General features: G+C 40.8%; 1 protein-coding gene across 3 annotated transcripts in view; it reads left to right on the plus strand.

Moving 5' to 3' along the window:
• Window positions 1–18222, plus strand: part of TENM1 (teneurin transmembrane protein 1) — a 766344-nt gene that overhangs the window by 330986 nt on the left and 417136 nt on the right. For all 3 annotated transcript variants that reach the window (XM_044305876.1, XM_044305878.1, XM_044305877.1), the window contains exon 7: window positions 15022–15249. In XM_044305876.1, coding sequence (XP_044161811.1) covers window positions 15022–15249 — 228 coding nt within the window. The remainder of the gene's footprint in view (window positions 1–15021; window positions 15250–18222) is intronic.

The raw sequence follows: 18222 nt of genomic DNA on the forward strand, positions 1-18222 counted from the left end.
GCCCCTTTGTGCAGCTAGGCTGCAAAAAAGTGTCACACATGTGGTATCACCGTACTCAAAAGAAGTAGAGCAATGTGTTTTGGGGTGTATTTTTACATATACCCATACTGTGTGTGAGAAATATCTCTGTAAATGACAACTTAAAAAAAAAATTATACAAAGATGTCAATTTACATAGATATTTCTCTCACCCAGCATGGGTATATTTAAAAATACACTACAAAACACATTGCCCTACTTCTTCTGAGTACAGCGATACCACATGTGTGGCACTTTTTTGCAGCCTAGGTGCGTAAAGGGGCAGAAAGTCCAACGAGTACCTTTAGGCTTTACAGGGTTGCTCACACTTTAGCCTCACCCAAAATGCCAGAACAGTAAACACAACCCACAAATGACCCCATTTCGGAAAGTAGACACCCCAAGGTATTCACTGAGGGGCATAGTGAGTCAGTGGGAAATTTTTATATTTTTTTTTTCAGAAGTTAGCAGAAATGGAAACTTTATTATTAGTTTTTTTCCTCAGAAAGTGTCATTTTCCGCTAACTTGTGAAAAAAATTTAAATAATACATGAACTCACCATGCCCCTCCGTGAATACTTTGGGGTGTCTTCTTTCTAAAATGGGGTCATTTGGGGGGTATTTATGCTATCCTGGCATTCTAGCACCTCAAGAAACATGACAGGTGCTCAGAAAGTCAGAGCTGCTTAAAAATGCGGAAATTCTAATTTTTGAACCATAGTTTGTAAACGCTATAACTTTTGCGCAAACCAATGAATATACACTTATTGGATTTTTTTATCAAAGACATGTAGCACAATAAATTCTGACAAAAACTTGTATAGAAGTGTACTTATATTTAAACAATTTTACCAGAAAAAGTTTAAAATACACTTTTTTTAAAAAAAATTGCGTTTTTTGGGGATTAATATCAGAAAAACGAAAAATCTCAGCAGCAATCAAATACCACCAAAAGAAAGCTGTATTTGTGAGAAGAAAAGGAAGTAAAATTCATTCGGGTGCCAAGTTGCATGACCTAGCAATAAACCGTTAAATTTGTGAAGTGCCGATTTGTAAAAAAGGGCCTGCTCACTAGGGGGGTATAAACCTGTGGTCCTTAAGTGGTTAAAGGGGCTACCTCATCTGAGGTAATTCCTTTTACAACACAACTATTGTTCCCAGGGAAATGTTGCGAATAGCCAGATTAATGCCAGATGAGCACTATAAATAAAAAGGGTGACTCAAGTCCTCTTGAATGGGAGCTGGTCTCATAGGGTGTCACTCTGTTCTGGCTTATAGAGTTGGGGACCGCACTCTATAACAGGGATGACACTCTGTATGACACTCTAGCTGTTCTGAAACTGCAACTCCCCAAATCCTACTTTCACTTCTATGGGAATTACAAGAACAGCCAAATACATGTGTATGCTGGGAGTTGGAGTTTCACAAAGCTAGAATGCTGAATGTTGCTGATCCCTTCTCTGTAATGTCCATATGCCCTAATCAGGGGCGGATTGGCCATAGACCTTACAAGGAAAGTTCATGGTGGGCCAATGCTCAGGAGGCTGCCTGAGCCCTCCTTACAGCTGGCCAGTGGAAGTTTTATGGGTTGTATTTTGTGCTGATGGCAGTATAATCTGCTGCAATATGGTATTGCTGGACCTGTCTACTAGTGTTGGCCCTGCCTTCCATCAACTTGAATCCGACTAAAAAACGGGCCACTTTTAGTATTTTTCCAGGGCCACTTTAAATTCCTAGTCCGTCCCTGGAACTAATAATGATTCATTAGAATGCCTGTGTCTAATGAAAAGCACCTTTGGGTTCAGGTAATGGACATCCAACTTAGGTCATGTCTAAGTTATGTAAACCTGTTTAAGACCTCTGGCTTAAAAAAAAAAAACTAAACTAAAAGGGTGGCTTTAACACATAGGATTCTTCCTGGTGTTTTTCCCTGTTTATTTTTCAAAAAACTCTGTCACCAGATATTCAATTGGTAAATATGTTTACCTACAAACAATCCATTTCTTGTGGCATTTTTTCACTTTGGGATGGTATTTTAACTCAGTATGCTGTAGGCATGGCATTTTTTTATGTGCTTATTACTGTGTAGCCTTCTCTATTAAACTGGATCACATTAAAAGCAGACATATAATTATGCATACTGTATGTGGGAATAAATTACGGCACCTAAAAAATTGCTTTTAAAATAATGCATGACATTCGCAGTATTTATTACAAACACTCCCCCCACCCTGCCCCACCAATGTATCACCAAAAAATATGTGTAATTAATACTCAGGGTAATTACTATGTATGTAATTATCTTATTATATCAGGTTGATAATAATCATGCTAGACTTTGATGCACAATATACTATATTATTTTCCATATGTCTCTATATAATAAGAACATTATAAAAATATATCTCTGATGAGATGAATTTAATAGAAACCTGTGTTATATAAAAATATACAAATGTGCAATATTTCCCAGCAACTTTAATAGTCCCTAGACAGAATGTAACCATTTTGAAGATAGCTGATGATATACTACGTAGTGGAGGTAAAACTCCTACGAGCAGCGTTTTATAGCTGTACATGACAGATGGCCAAGACCACTGAATCTTTTCTGCCAGAAGTCAGAAAATGTATCTTACAAGTAAAGTTCTTGGCTTCAAATGAAATTGGATCAAAGTCCCTTATCAGTGTGTGACCTTGTGCAAGCTGCTCCGAATCTCTGCTCTTAGTATAAAAATCACTGTTATATCCAGAAAATGATATCATTTTGTCTGTCTTATTGCTACTACTATTATTATTATTTTCTATCATCATTTTAAAAGCCTACTGAAGTAATAGAACTAGGAAAAAGGAACTATTCCAGAACAAACATCTGTATGGTCTAGCAGATTGTAAATTTATGCCAAGATTTCCATATTGTTTTAAGGTTATCATTGTATTATTTTTAAGGTTTTTGTATTTGAATTAGAAGATGGATGGAAACACTTTTTGTTATTTTCATGTTTAGTCTTTTTTGGATGAATCGTAAATTTAGTTGAAGATGATAATAATTCTGTAGTAAACTATTCCATTATGCTACATGCACACGACCGTGCCGTTTTTTTGCGGTCCACAAACCGCGGATCCGCAAAAAATAGAAGCCACTCGTGTGCCTTCCGCAATTTGCGGAACGGAACGGGCGGCCCATTGTAGACATGCATATTCTTGTCCGCAAAACGTACGGCACTTTGCTGGCCACGCCCCCCTTCACTGCCGGGCTGTCTCCTCTCTCCTAGTATTCTTAGCCCCTTCAGCTGCACATACTGGCTAGCTGCAGCAGTGACAATTCTGGGCACAGGAGCTGACAGACTAGAGAGAGCATGGCACAAGAAGGTAGGGGAAAGATCCGGTGTGTATTAGCAGTGTCATTATACAGCTGGGACCTGTAGTTCTACACTTACAAGTTGCTGTTGATTCTCCCAGCACTCAGGGCAGCTCTTGTATCCACTCCCTTAGCAGTGTCATTATACAGCTGGGACTTGCAGTCCTACACATACAACATGCTGCTGATTCTCCCAGCAGGCAGACATGTCACTCGGGGCAGCTCTTGTATTCACTCCCTTAGCAGTGTCATTATACAGCTGGGACTTGTAGTCCTACACATACAACATGCTGCAGAGTCTCCCAGCAGGCAGACATGTCACTCAGGGCAGCACTTGTATCCACTCCCTTAGCAGTGCCATTATACAGCTGGGACTTGCAGTCCTACACATACAACATGCTGCAGAGTCTCCCAGCAGGCAGACATGTCACTCGGGGCAGCTCTTGTATTCACTTCCTTAGCAGAGCAGGGGGAGGGGCAGAGATTATTGTTATTGCATGTAAACAAAGAGCCAGAAAAGAACCAGGGCAATGAGGAAATTGGTTCCTTCTGGAGCAGCCAAGCTAGACTGAAGGATCCAAAAAGCATGTGACACAGCAAGATCCTTTTGAAGAAATATTTCCAAGCTCATTACCAGCATGTGTCTACACAACAAGGAAGTAGGGGGTCATTTATTTGGCATTTTAGGTGCCGGTTTCCGCTCAGAAGATGATTTTGAAGCAGAGACAAGTCCTGCTTGCACAACTTTTGTCTCCGCTTCAAAATCATCTTCTGAGCGGAAACATAACGGATCCCATTATAGTCTATGGCATCCTAATGGCTCAGTTTGACTCAGTTTGGCGTCAGTTATGTGCCTTTTCCGTCCTTTCCGTTCTTCTGCTCCTAAACGGAAAGACTGAACGGTGATGTGAACAAAGCCTTAGGCCCCTTTCATACGAGCTAGTTTTCCACGCGGCTGCAATGCATGACGTGAACGCATTGCACCCGCGCTGAATCCTGACCCATTCATTTCAATGGCTCTGTGTACATGAGCATTGTTTTTCACGCATCACTTCTGCATTGCGTGAAAATCGCAGCATGTTCTATATTCTGCGTTTTTTTTATGCAGCCCTTGACCCATAGAAGTGAACGGGGCTGCATAAAAAACGCATCGCACCCGCAAGCAAGTGCGGATGCGATGCGTTTTTCATTGAAAGTTGCTAAGCGATGTTGTTTGTAAAACTTATCATGCGTGTCAAAAAGCATCAAAACGCATTGCACCAGCGCGAAAAAAAACTGAATAACTGAACGCAATCACAGACTAAACTGACTGAACTTCTTGTGAAATGGTGCAAGTTTCACTGAATGCACCCTAAACGCATCCAGACCTAATCATCATGTTCGTGTGAAAGAGGCCTAAGATTTTGATAGCTGTATCCAAAGAAGATAAAAGATTTGTTGTTTTCCTTTTGAGGGTGTGGAGATGAACACTACATGTATACAAAGCAGTTCCCCTATGTCGCTAGTGGCGAACCATATATGTAAAACTTAATCTGTATATAAAACCGTTTGTAGGTGTATAGACCTTCTACACCTACAAGTAGTAGTGCAGTACTTATATACAGATTCAATGCTGACACAGATCATTTTAGGATTGCAGCACCTACTGACAATTTGTGTATGTTTTAGGACCTTTTTCCTTTTGGTATTAATGCCCATGTGTGTGTATTTTTATGTTATGCATTTAGAGCTACTAGTGCATAGTACAGATAGTTAGAGAGGGAGAGAGATGTGTCCTGTCAATTGTTACACGTTTGACTTGGGTCTAATTTATCCGGTTCAGAACAAAAGCCAGGCAGTCAATTTGACAGATTCAGACTCAAATCAAATTTAGAGAAATTTGTTCATCTCTAGTTTTGACAAGTGCTAACTCTGGGGTGTTGCAGGACAGATGCAATGTATATCAACACTATGCACACTGATTAAATCATTGCATGGTGAATACAACTGTACGCATTGTGATATGGCAGCAGGATTGAGGAAGAGGAGACTTGGGCAAACACTTATGAGTAGTGTTGTTCGAGCACCATAGTTCTCGAGGGCTCTGGCCGAACACATCGGGATGCTTGGGTGCTCTACCAAGTATATTGGAAGTCAATGGGAGAACCCGAGCATTAAACCAGGCACCCCCTGTTCTGAAGAGGGGAAGATGCCTAGTTCATAGGAAAAGGTCAGAAATAGATGGAAACACCACTAAAATGGGTCGGGAACAGCATGGGGAGGATGTCTCGATGCATCTTGGACTCCCAGGTCGCTGCAGGGAATGTTGTTCGAGTAGTACACCACTTTTACAGACTGACAATAATACGCACAAAACCGAAGATAAAATCGATTTTAGAAGAAAAATTGTTAGGAAACAGTCTTTTCTGTATATTTACTTGTATATAAAGTGCAAGTGCTGCAAAAAATTACAAGGAAGAGGCACTCCGATACAACCTGTATATCACATAATGGAGGGCCTCATTCTTGTTGTGGTACAATTGTTCATGTAGTGGGACTCCTACACTCATAAAGCTGCTGGCGAGCTGACCCTCGAAAAAATTATATGCGAGGGCCTGCTGGTGAGCTGACTCTGTAAAACATTATATGCGAGGGCCTGCAGCTGAGCTGACCCTGTAAAGCATTATGTGCGAAGGGCATACTGTATATGCGAGGGCATTATATCCTATGAATAAGCATGTGTTGATATGATGGAAGAGGAGAAGGAAGATGAGAAAAGGAATATTCAACCATATATCCTTGTTTGTGGTGGAAGTGATGCATAGGAATACAGTGTATTCAGTACATTATAAGCAACACATTTAAAGTGCCTTTATGTTCATCAGTTTCATCTGGTGAAGTTGAGTAGTCATGGTCAATCGAGGCCTTGTTCATTTTTATAAGAGTCAACCTGTTAACATTTCAGTTGACAGGCAGATACACTTATCTACTATAATGCCACCAGCAACACTAAATACCCGCTCAGACAAAACGCTAGCGGCAGGGCAGGCCAGCACCTTCAAGACTTAGAGCGCCAGTTCATGCCATGTGTGCAGCTTGAACATCCAGTAGTTGTAAGGCACTGAGGGATCATTGAGGACGCTGACATGGTCTGCTATGTATTACTTCACCATCTTCCAAAATTTGCACGGAGAGTGTTGCCCTGCCTCTGTTGTGTGTTCACTTTGTCTCCCCTACTCGCTTGGCCAAGGAACTATGGACTCTGCCGCCAGCGTTGTCAGATGGAAATTTTTAGGGCCATTTTTCAACAAGGATCTTCTGGTATTGCACCTTTTTGCTCATTCTCTCCACCAGAGGAATGAGAAATGAGAAGTTCTCTTTGTAGCGGGGGTCGAGAAGGGTGAACAACCAGGAATCCATGTTGTCTAAAATGCATATAACGCGCGGGTCGCGGGAAATGCAGCCTAACATGAAGTCAGCCATGTGTGCCAGAGTACCAACAGGCAAGACTTCGCTATCGTCATCAGGAGGATCACTCTAAATCTCCTCATCCTCTTCCTCTTCTTTTGCCCACCCACGCTGAACAGATGTAATTAAACTTCCATGGGTGCTACCCACTGTAGCGGAGGCAACCGTCTCCTGCTCCTCCTCCTCTTTATCGTCTAATTTGCGCTGAGAAGATGAACTGAGTGTTGTCTGGCTATCACCCTGTGTACTGTCTTCCCCCATTTCCACCTCTTCCACATGCAAAGCGTCGTCCTTAATTGTGAGCAGCGAGCGTTTGAGTAGACACAGAAGTGGGATGGTTACACTGAAAATAACGTTATCGCAGCTCACCATCTGTGTTGATTCCTCAAAGTTTCTTAAAACCTCACAGAGGTCAGACATCCATGCCCACTCCTCGCTTGTGAATAGCGGAAGCTGACTGTAAAGGTGATGACCATGTTGTAGCTGGTATTCCACTACTGCCCTCTGCTGCTCACAAAGCCTGGCCAACATGTGGAACGTGGAGTTTCAAGCACTGCTGCAGCGTTGACTCAGAAAAATTGGGGTAGGTTTTGAGAAACCACTGAACCACAAGGTTAAACTCATGGGCTAGGCATGGGATGTGTGTCAGCTTGCCGAGCTCCAAAGCCCCACCAAGTTACGGCCATTATCAGACACAACCATGCCTGGTTGTAGGTTGAGCGGCGAGAGCCACAGCTCAGTCTCGTCTCTTATCCTCTGCCACAGCTCTGTGGCGGTGTGCTGTTTGTCCCCTAAGCATATCAGCTTCAGCACGGCCTGTTGCCGCTTCCCTACTGCAGTGCTACACTGCCTCTAGCTACCGACTGATGGCTGACTGGTGCTGCATGCGGATAGTTCGGAGGCGGAAGTGGAGGAGGAGGCGGAGGAGAAGTGGGGGTTGGAGCTACTAACGTAGGTGCTGGTGAAAACCCTGATCGACGTAGTGCCTGCAATCCTTGGTGTCGGTAGCACCTGTGCCATCCCAGGGTACGACTTGCTCCCGGCCTCCACAACATTCACCCAGTGTGCCGACAGGGAAATGTAGTGTCCTTGGCCTAATGCACTTGTTCATGTGTCCGTGGTTAAGTGGACAGTAATTACGTTGGTAAGGGCACGTGTGATGCTACGAGACACATGTAAGGCTGGCACGACACACCTTGAAAAATAGTGGCAGCTAAGGACTGCGTAACGTGGGACAGCTGTCGACATCAGGCTGCGGAAGGCCTCATTGTCCACAAGCCTAGATGGCAAAATTTCCAGGGCCAGTAATTTGGAAAGCTGCGCATTTAGTGCTATGGACTGTGGATGGGTGGCTGAGTATTTTCGCTTGCGTTCAAAGGCTTGTGGTAAGGACACCCGCAGACTCAGATTGTGGACCCAGGTGTTCGGCCCACTTATTACGGTGCTTGGATGCCATGTAGCAGATCATGCTGGTGGTGGTGAGGTTACTAGTGTTCACACCCCGGCTCATTTTCGTATGGCACAGGTTGAAAACTACTATTCTTTTGTCGTCCGCACTTTCCTCAAAAAAGCGCCATACTGTGGAACATCTACCCCTTGGCAAGGGAGATTTCTGCAAGTGGGTGCTCCATGGAACAGTTGCGGGCCTGTTTTGCCACCCCATTGCCTCTTTCAGCCTGTTGCAGTGCCGCAGATCCCTCCCCCTCTGTACTGCTGTCCTCGCTCGGCTTTCCACCTTCCCAGGTCGGGTCAGTCACCTTATCATCCACCACTTCCTCTTCCCCTTCTTTACTCTGATCATCCTCCTGATTTGTTGACCTAACCACAACCTTAGTGATTGACAACTGTGTCTCATCCTCTTCATCAACCTCTTGAGACAGTAATTGCGGTTGACTCATTGGCAACTGTGTCTCATCATCATCCACCTCATTAAACACTAATTGCCGTTCCCCACTGTCATGTTCTTGTGGCTGTGGATGCTCAAGAGATTAGGAATCAGGGCACAAGATCTCATGTCCCTCTTCAAGCATGCTTGGCGATAGGGCCAAATTAAGTAATGACGATGAAAAGATGTCCTCGGAATATCCGAGTGTGGGATCACTTGTGTGAGATTTCTGCAAGTGGGTGCTCCATGGAACAGTTGCGGGCCTGTTTTGCCACCCCATTGCCTCTTTCAGCCTGTTGCAGTGCCGCAGATCCCTCCCCCTCTGTACTGCTGTCCTCGCTCGGCTTTCCACCTTCCCAGGTCGGGTCAGTCACCTTATCATCCACCACTTCCTCTTCCCCTTCTTTACTCTGATCATCCTCCTGATTTGTTGACCTAACCACAACCTTAGTGATTGACAACTGTGTCTCATCCTCTTCATCAACCTCTTGAGACAGTAATTGCGGTTGACTCATTGGCAACTGTGTCTCATCATCATCCACCTCATTAAACACTAATTGCCGTTCCCCACTGTCATGTTCTTGTGGCTGTGGATGCTCAAGAGATTAGGAATCAGGGCACAAGATCTCATGTCCCTCTTCAAGCATGCTTGGCGATAGGGCCAAATTAAGTAATGACAATGAAAAGATGTCCTCGGAATATCCGAGTGTGGGATCACTTGTTTGGCCAGACTGTATATGATGGGAGGAAGGAGGATCAGGGTGAAGATTGTGTTGACCAGACATCTGGCTACTGAGACTGGACTTGGTGGAAGACAGGGTGGTGCTTAACCGATTGGAAGCATTATCTGCTGTAATCCAACCGACCACCTGGTCGCACTGGTTTGACTTCAAGAGTGGTGTCCTGCGCCGTCCTGCAAACTGGGACATGAAGCTAGGTATCGTGAATGATTGCTTTTCTTGTGCTCTGGCAGCAGGCACAGTTTCTCCACGCCCAGAGCCCTGGCCTCTGCGTGCACCATCAGTATCACGGCAACGTCCCCATCCCTTACTGCGCGCCTTTCTTATTTTAAATGTGATATATGCTTGAAAGTATGTCACACGTACAGTAAAAGTATGTCACACGTACAGTAGCGTAAGATTTGGAAGTGTATGAGCAAAAAAAATTACAAAGGTATTTGTAATTAGGAAACGTTATAAAGGACAGGTACCACAGGTAATGTCGCTGTTCGCAGTATCTACTGGAAAAAGGTACACTGGATGTCACTGATATTTTAGGGATGCGCACACTTTATACAGGAGATGTGGCGCAGATAATGTAACTGTCCGCAGCGGACACTGTCTATGGAAAAAGCGCACTGCATGTCACTGATATTTTAGGAATGCGCACACTTTAAACAGGAGATGTGGCACGGATAATTTAACTGTCTGTAGCAGAAACCGTCTACCGAAAAAGTACACTGGATGTCACAGATATTTTAGGGATGCGCACACTTTACACAGGAGATGTGGCGTGAATAATTTAACTGTCCGCAGCTGCCTATTATACGGTATTTAGCACAGGATGCACTAAAAATATTTATTGCTGCTGTCACATACAATAGTCCTTAAAAGGACTTTTGGGTCTCTGAAAAGTTTTTTGTAGAAAAATCTTTCTATTACACTCCCTACACTGTCTATCCCTTCCTATGCACAGCTCTCCCTAACACTGAGCAATTTAACGCAGGTTGCACTACAAACATATATTGCTGCTGTCACACACAATAGTCCTTACAAGGATTTTGAGGTCTCTGAAATGTTTTTCTACAAAAAAACATTCAATTACACCCCCTACACTCTGTCCCTTCCTATGCTCAGCTTTCCCTGACTACGAATGAGCCGAACATGCGTCACTGAGTGCTATATAGCACCCAATGACGCGTTCCGGCCAGCCAATCACTGTATTGCCAGTAGCCAACATGGCTACTAGCATTACAGTGAGGGCAGTACTTATCTGCACGTTTATTAGCTGCGGGGAGGAGACTCGAGCATGGCGCTCGAGCACATGCGGTACTCGGCCAAGTACGGTCATGTGCCGAGCATCAAGATGCTCAAGCCGAACAGGTGTTCGGCCGAGCATGCTCAATCATCAGTTCTTCTGAGGTTTGTATAGACTGGCAGTGTGCATTGCCATTCACTCCTCCATATACCACTTCACTGCTGGCTATGCTGATGTGGAGGAACAGGGCATTCTAAAGTGCCAAACTAATGATTGGGGGGTTCCGGTGGTCTAAAATGTATCACTTAGGCTACTTTCATATATGTGTTTTTTGCTGTACGGTTTTGAGATCCGTCTCAGAGTCTCAAAACCGCAGCAAAACGCTTCAATTTTCTCCCTATTCATTTTCAATGGAGATAGAACTGAAAAACTTGAATGGAGTATATCAGAATGCACTCTGTTCCATTTTGTTGCTTTCCCATGACGCCCACAAAACCACCGCAAGCAGCATTTTTGTGTGTGTCATGGGATAATGAGCAAGACAGATCCGACATGAAACACAATGTAAGTCAATGGTGTTGATCTGTTTTTTTATGACACGACCAATCGTCTTGTTTATTTTATAGAAAATACAACATACATTGACCTGATGCATTTTTTGCTGATCCCCTGACGGATCCAGCAAAAACGCAGATGTGAAAGTAGCCTTATCATGTTACTAGTAATACATTTTGCTTGTGGACAAAACTCTTTCAGTTGTGCTTCCCCAAGTACCTTTATTTAATCTATTGATAGAATAAGGCATGAAACACAACAGAGTACTTATAATCCCATTGTCCAGGAAAGAGCAGGCCAACATGAGTGAGAGTTATGGAGACTCTCCGCCGTTTCCTGAACTCCTATTCATTTCAATGGTGAAGGATTACACATGATTGGACTGCTCTCTCCTGGTAAATGGGGCTAAAAATGTTCTGGTCTTTGAAGAGACAAAGGTCTGCAGAGGTGGCTCAGTGAAAAATGACCTATCCTATAGGAAGAAAAAATTAAAATACAAACATATTTCATTGAAATCACTACCATTCCCTTTATTAAAAATGCATTAAATATATATAAACTATCACATAATGAATAAACAGTTTTTCGCACTTGTAATAGAGAACACATATTTCTGCAAAAATGATGCAGTAAAAAGTCTCTGCATGCTGTTTTACAAGGCCTTTCTGCACCACTATCCATAAATGTTTGATTTTGTGCTAGTTTTTTTTCTTTTTCCTTCAATAAAATGCAATGCATTATGCCTATTACTTATCCCAAATTGATATAGTTTCCTAGTCACAGAATGACATCTCTTCCGTTTCTCTCTATAAAACATGTGGGTCGATTGAACCTTTTAGCGACTTAATAATACAGAGTTGTAAAATAGATGCTTTAATTCTGTTGTTCTCCTTAGCACCAGAGAACCGAGTAAAAGTTTTTTTGATTATAGTAAGCTGGCTCAGGGGGGCACTAGCTGCAGGGAAATTACAGGGAAAATATCAAAAATAAAAAAGGGCATGTTGTCAGGAAAGAGTTTGCTGTGATTTTTTATTATAGGCTAATTTTCCACATGGACTGGCTGTACTTTTTTTTCTACAAGCCAGGAATAAATTGTTCATTGAAAGACCTGAAAAAAATTGTTAGTCGTTCGGGGATTATAGCACGCCGTTTAACATTTATTATTGTAAAGTGCTTTCAGAACAAAAGCCTAAAGTTGCGTTTAAGGTTTAGAAACGGCAGAATGTTTAATACCTTATATTAAGAACATCTTTTAGCACATCATATGAAAAGTTACAAAATCCATAAATATATTCAAATCGCTGAGTCTCGAGAGCCAAGTAAAATCTATTTTCTTTATAGTCAATTGGTTTGGATAAAACAAAAAGATTGAAATGAATGGTCTTCGCTCTTAAACCCAGACTGAGAAATGCTGGCGTTCACATAAGCAATGCCTGTACTAATTGGAGAATAGTAAATGTAAATTACCCTGCTCCATCATATATAGTAATGCTGTACAAGGCGGACTGAAATAAAAGGGTTATTGGTGTGTTAAAACCTAACATTATACTTTTATGAATTCATAACAAATTGACTGCTAGCATCCCATATAAAACACAAGCTGCTATGTATTTTCAACCTCAGTAACTACGCAACTCTACCGAAAGTATATCTGTAGATTTTTATTCACTCTCTCAGCTGACTCCTTAAGATTGGTCCATATCAGCACTGACTGGCATCTACTACTTTGCATATAAATGCTAACTGAATTGTGTCTTTTGTTCTCCAAGTTCTATTCCTGTCCATTGTTTTCCAGTCCCCTTTGCAGTTATCTTTGTCAGCTAATCAATTTATTGCACTTTTAAGCAGCATTCAGATCATCATTCGCTCTATCAAAGAACTAGGAAAAGGTTTTTGGACTATGACGCTGATATTTTTGGGCTGCGTTGCATAAAATTATTTTGAGGTTTTATATTTCACTTTGCTTTTTTGCTTTTTTTCTGGCATTTTTGAAGGGCTTTGGAGAAGGCTATGAAAATGAATGTTAAAGCACTATACCTAGAGCATGCTGCATTTTGAAACATCATAACCCCCACCGTAGATGAACATATTGTCTTCGCATTTATATCTTCAGTAATGTCTTCATTTTGCATCAAACTTTCAATGATCTAAATATTAACTAATAACTTATTGACTTTTATATATCTGAATGTAATAAGCTTACATTTCTTATGTTCCTTTGTATCATCTAATGCCCATGTAAAAAATGTCACACTACAACTACACCTTATAGGCGAGAGCCACATAACCACTTACTGTAAATACAATTCAACTTTGCGATCCAAGAACACCGAGAACCTATCCATTCTACCACATGTTAGCAAAGAGCGAGAATGGTCAAGATACAGAATAAAACCCATTCAATGATATTGCGATTTCAATGTGCTTTTTTTGAACTTTGCCACAGTAAATATTCTTTGATGAGTTGAGATATTAATAACCTACTATGTTAAGGCCTTAAATGGACACCCATCAGTAAATTGTATTTTTTCTTAATATTCATAGAAAGCTATTTTTATTTTTTTATTTTGCCAGTACTATGCTAATGAAAATGAAACACTTTTTTTTTTTTCTTTCTATAGCAGACAACACAAATGATAAGGCCTCCAATAGAGAAAGGAAGCACTATATGAAGGTTAATCAATATGACAATAGTAGTTGTAGAATTGGGATAACATTATGTCAGCTTGATAGGCCTAGATAAAGATGCCCACAAAAGAACATTGCATTGATTAGTGTAAGGCGTGATGTCGTAACTGAGTCACAATATAGGGGGTTCTTTCTAGTTGCAGTGATGATTTGACTGAAAACATTTAGGAAGACTATCTGCTATGCTAAAAGTCCAAACAAGGATGAATTTAGAATCTGGTCAGGAAGTAAAATACCTGGAGTGACTTCAAAAATTATATCCAGAAAATCATCCACCTTTTTCTAATAAAAAAAATTGTATACAATATTTACATATAGGCTGTTAAAATGTTTAAAATATTTTAATAGAAATGTCCCTTTAAAGAACATCTGTTAAGAGATTCCTACCTATGACACTGCCTGACCTGTTATATGTGCTCTTGGTCCCATGTTCATATCTGCCTGCATTGCAGATAAAAGTTTTAATATATGCAAATGAGCCTCTAGGAGCAATAGGGGCGTTGCCATTACTCCTTGAGGCTCCACTTTCTCTGCAACTGTCATGCCCTCTCCCCTTTGATTGAATTAGCCAAGACTGATGATGTTTTCATTGCCTGTTCCTGTCCATCAAAGTGGAGAGGGCGTAGCAGTTGCAGAGATAGTAGATGGCAATGGACCTGTTGCTCCTTCAAGCTCATTTGCATATATTAAAACTTCATTTTTCTCAGCAATGCGGCACATATGAACATGGGACCAACACAGATGTCTTCAGCTGCCAAACATACATGTAACAGGTCAACCAATTTCATAGGTACAAATCTGCTGACTAATGGCGTTAAATCTTACATTTTGCTGCAATCTGTGCAATAAGTAAGAATAAGGATTTTATTTTTCCCTGCTTTGATTTTTTGTATTTTGAACTGTAAATGGAATATAGTTTAATGTAAATATTCAGTTTACTGATTAAGAGGTATAAAAGAAAGTAACATTTTGAAGACACGAAGAAAACGAATGTATACCTTGTCTATTGTTGGCGTTACCTCTTGTCAAAAGCTTGTACTTGGAATTATTTATTTTCTTTTTCTTTTTTTTATGTTATAGAGATGCCCGGAAGCCCACGCAATCAGTTTACCTTCAGGCCTCTACCTCCTCCGCCTCCACCACCACATGCATGCACCTGCAGTCGACAGACTTCACAGACACTAGATACTCTCCAGAGGAGTTCTATGACATCTCGCAGTCAGCCAAGTCCAGCTGTTGGCAACCCACCCACTAGCACTCAAGATACAGTGCACCTGCACAACAGCTGGGTTTTAAACAGCAACATACCCCTGGAGACCAGGTAAGATCCAAGAGCGGACAAAACTTCTCTTCAAACTCTGGCAAGATCTGTATCATTCATTAGTGTATTGTGTTTAACTTCACACAATGTTAAATCTGTGTTTGATGTTTAGTACAGGAAGGCACTTTGCTTTGAGACTAAGCACGCCGTAATCTAATCATTATATCTACAGAGCTCCTACTGTTTTTGTGCTTTTACAGATAATTTAGTGTTAAAGCATCTATTATAAAGATCACACAAGAAGTAGTTTGTTAGATAATTACTTGATCTGCATCAGTTTGACGGTGTGAAGTCTTTGGGAAGAAATCAGAATAGAACATTTTCTGTTCATAAGGTATGAAATGCTGGCAGATGTTACTTTTAATGGTTGTAATTAATGAGGTGTATTATGTTTATTCTTTGCAAAAAGTTCACTCGTTAGAGTGTTACTGTCTGTGGGTGCACCTACCAGAGACATTGTATTTAACGTACAGTATAGCTATATAATGACCAATTCAAATGTGCATGCTAAAATGTTTGTAATTGTAAAAAGTATTTTTTTATTGTAGAATTTGGGAGTTTAGTACCAATGCTGTAATATAACATATAGATGGTGAAATAACTCTTTCATATCATTTATAAAGCCTACAAAATATAAAACTCCAGCCTCCAAAGGTCTTCAGAAAGCCCTTCAAATGTCATATTCCTGTCTCTAGACAATTATCTAGTATCTGTAAGACAATTATCTGTAAGTGCAGAAGAATCATAGCATAATCAGTTTAAAAAAATGGAAAGTGTGTCAAGAATGGTAAGAAGCACACATTCTTTGATTGATGTGTAGCAAGGCAGGTGTAAGCATGAGCAGTTTTGTATCTGCTGTTGCTCCATACAGTTGGGAGCCTTGGTCGCTCACTAGGTAAGCACTAAAATAAGTTACAGGGGTGGCTTCGACACAATGCCCTAGCAATATTATTCTATCTCTCTCTCATACATCTTTCCAGGTCCAAATAAAACTTACAATATATCCAATGCTCCTTTACATAAAATGTAACCACATTTCAAGGAACCAAGCTAAGTAAGCAACAAATGTAAATTAGGTTATCCATGAAAAAAAAAAAAAAAAAAATACATAGGATAAGGTAGGGTCTGCATGGTTGAGTTATTTAGCCTCCAATAATTCATCATAATATACAGCAAAGAATTGGATTTTTATGTGATTGCTGTGACTGTTGGTAGGGACATATAAGGACAGTAAGTCCTAAGGCTAGAATTCAGCCCGCTTTCCCTAGCTACTTGCAGTACAAGCCCCAGAGAGCTAGACCTCAACTGATTGATGGTCCCTAGGCTATTTTAGTACTGAGACAAATTACAAAGGCAAACAGAATGCCAGAGTCGTACATAAATGGGTCAGAACCAGACAAGCTATGCAGTACCAAACAAGAGACAGAAAGTGGTTAGAAGACAGGCAGGGGTCAGAGGAACGAGCAATCCAATAAGCACAGAAACAAGGAACCAGGAACACAGCTAGTAAGAGTACTTTCACACTAGCATTTTTCTTTTCCAGTATTGAAATCCGGAAAAGAATCTTAATACGTGAAAAAATGCATCAGTTTTGTCCTAATGCATTCTGAATGGAAAGCAATCCGTTCAGTATGCATCAGGATGTCTTCTGTTCCATTCCTTGTACAGTATTTGACCTAACAAAAAAACGCAGCATGCTGCCGTGTTTTTTCCAGCCAAAATCCTGGAAAAATACCGCATTTGTATTAATGCCCACCAAGTGTTACAAAAATTGCCACAACGCCACATCTGGTTTTCCGGTCTGTGCATGTTCCGGGCTTTTGATCTTTGAAAAATGTTAATACCCGATCCGTTAGTGCAGATGAGACGGATCTGGTATTTTACCGGATATTTCTAGCAGATCCGGAAAAAAAACCCTTTCCTTTTGTATACGGATTGCCTCATCTGGCAGGCCGTTGCCATAACTGCCTGCCGGAATCTAACAACACTATTGTGAAAGGACCCTAAGTCAAAATCACTATCACTCACACTGGTATATGGCCAGGAAGGGGTTTAAATACAGCACTGAGTCCCTGGTAAGTCAATAAATCATGATAACATAGAGCAAAGAATTGGATTTGTTTTATGTGATGCAATAGATTGATTTCCATTGTTTTGTGATTGTATAAGGTATACAACACAGCACCATCATCACTCATTTGAGTGAACATTTTTGTTTATTGTGCTTACAAGGAGAATTGGATTTGTAAGGTTTGTCTCTATATTGATTTGAATACACAGTGAACCTTGTCTGATGCCTTCCACAAATTGCCCATAGCTTTGTAAAATATGGAAAGTTATTAATTTAGCATTTCTCTGATGTAGAATAGAAATGATGGATATTGATTTGAAATGCCCATAAAGAACTTTGATTGAGTTTATTACATTTTTGATACATTTTGTATTATTCCAACTACTGTAGCTCACATGCAGTGAAAAATCATACTAAATAACCCTTCTCGAGTTAATGAAAATAGCTGTTATCTGAGAAAAATGTACTGGAGTCTTGAAATTCAGCTAAATCTGTTGAAAAATCTTTGAACAGAAAATCAAGGAACTTATTGTACAGTGTATTAGAAATTCATGAAGCACTAAGAAGATTTCCAAGGGAAATAACTAAACACAAAAGGACTCAACATTATCACTGTCCATTCTGCAACCTGGTTGAGTCCTATCAGCAACTTTTCTTCTTGATTGCCTGCAATTGAATTTACACTGAACAAAAATATAAACGCAACACTTTCAGTTTTGCTTCCATTTTGCATGAGCTGAACTCTAAGATCTGAAACATTTTCTACATACACAAAAGACCCATTACTCTCAAATATTGCTCACAACTCTGTCTAAATTTGCGTTTGTGAGCACTTCTACTTTGCTGAGATAATTCATCCCATCTCACAGGTTTTGCATATCAAGGTGTTGATAAGACAGCAT

Source organism: Bufo gargarizans, chromosome 9 (genome assembly GCF_014858855.1).
Source record: "Bufo gargarizans isolate SCDJY-AF-19 chromosome 9, ASM1485885v1, whole genome shotgun sequence".
NCBI lineage: Eukaryota > Metazoa > Chordata > Amphibia > Anura > Bufonidae > Bufo > Bufo gargarizans.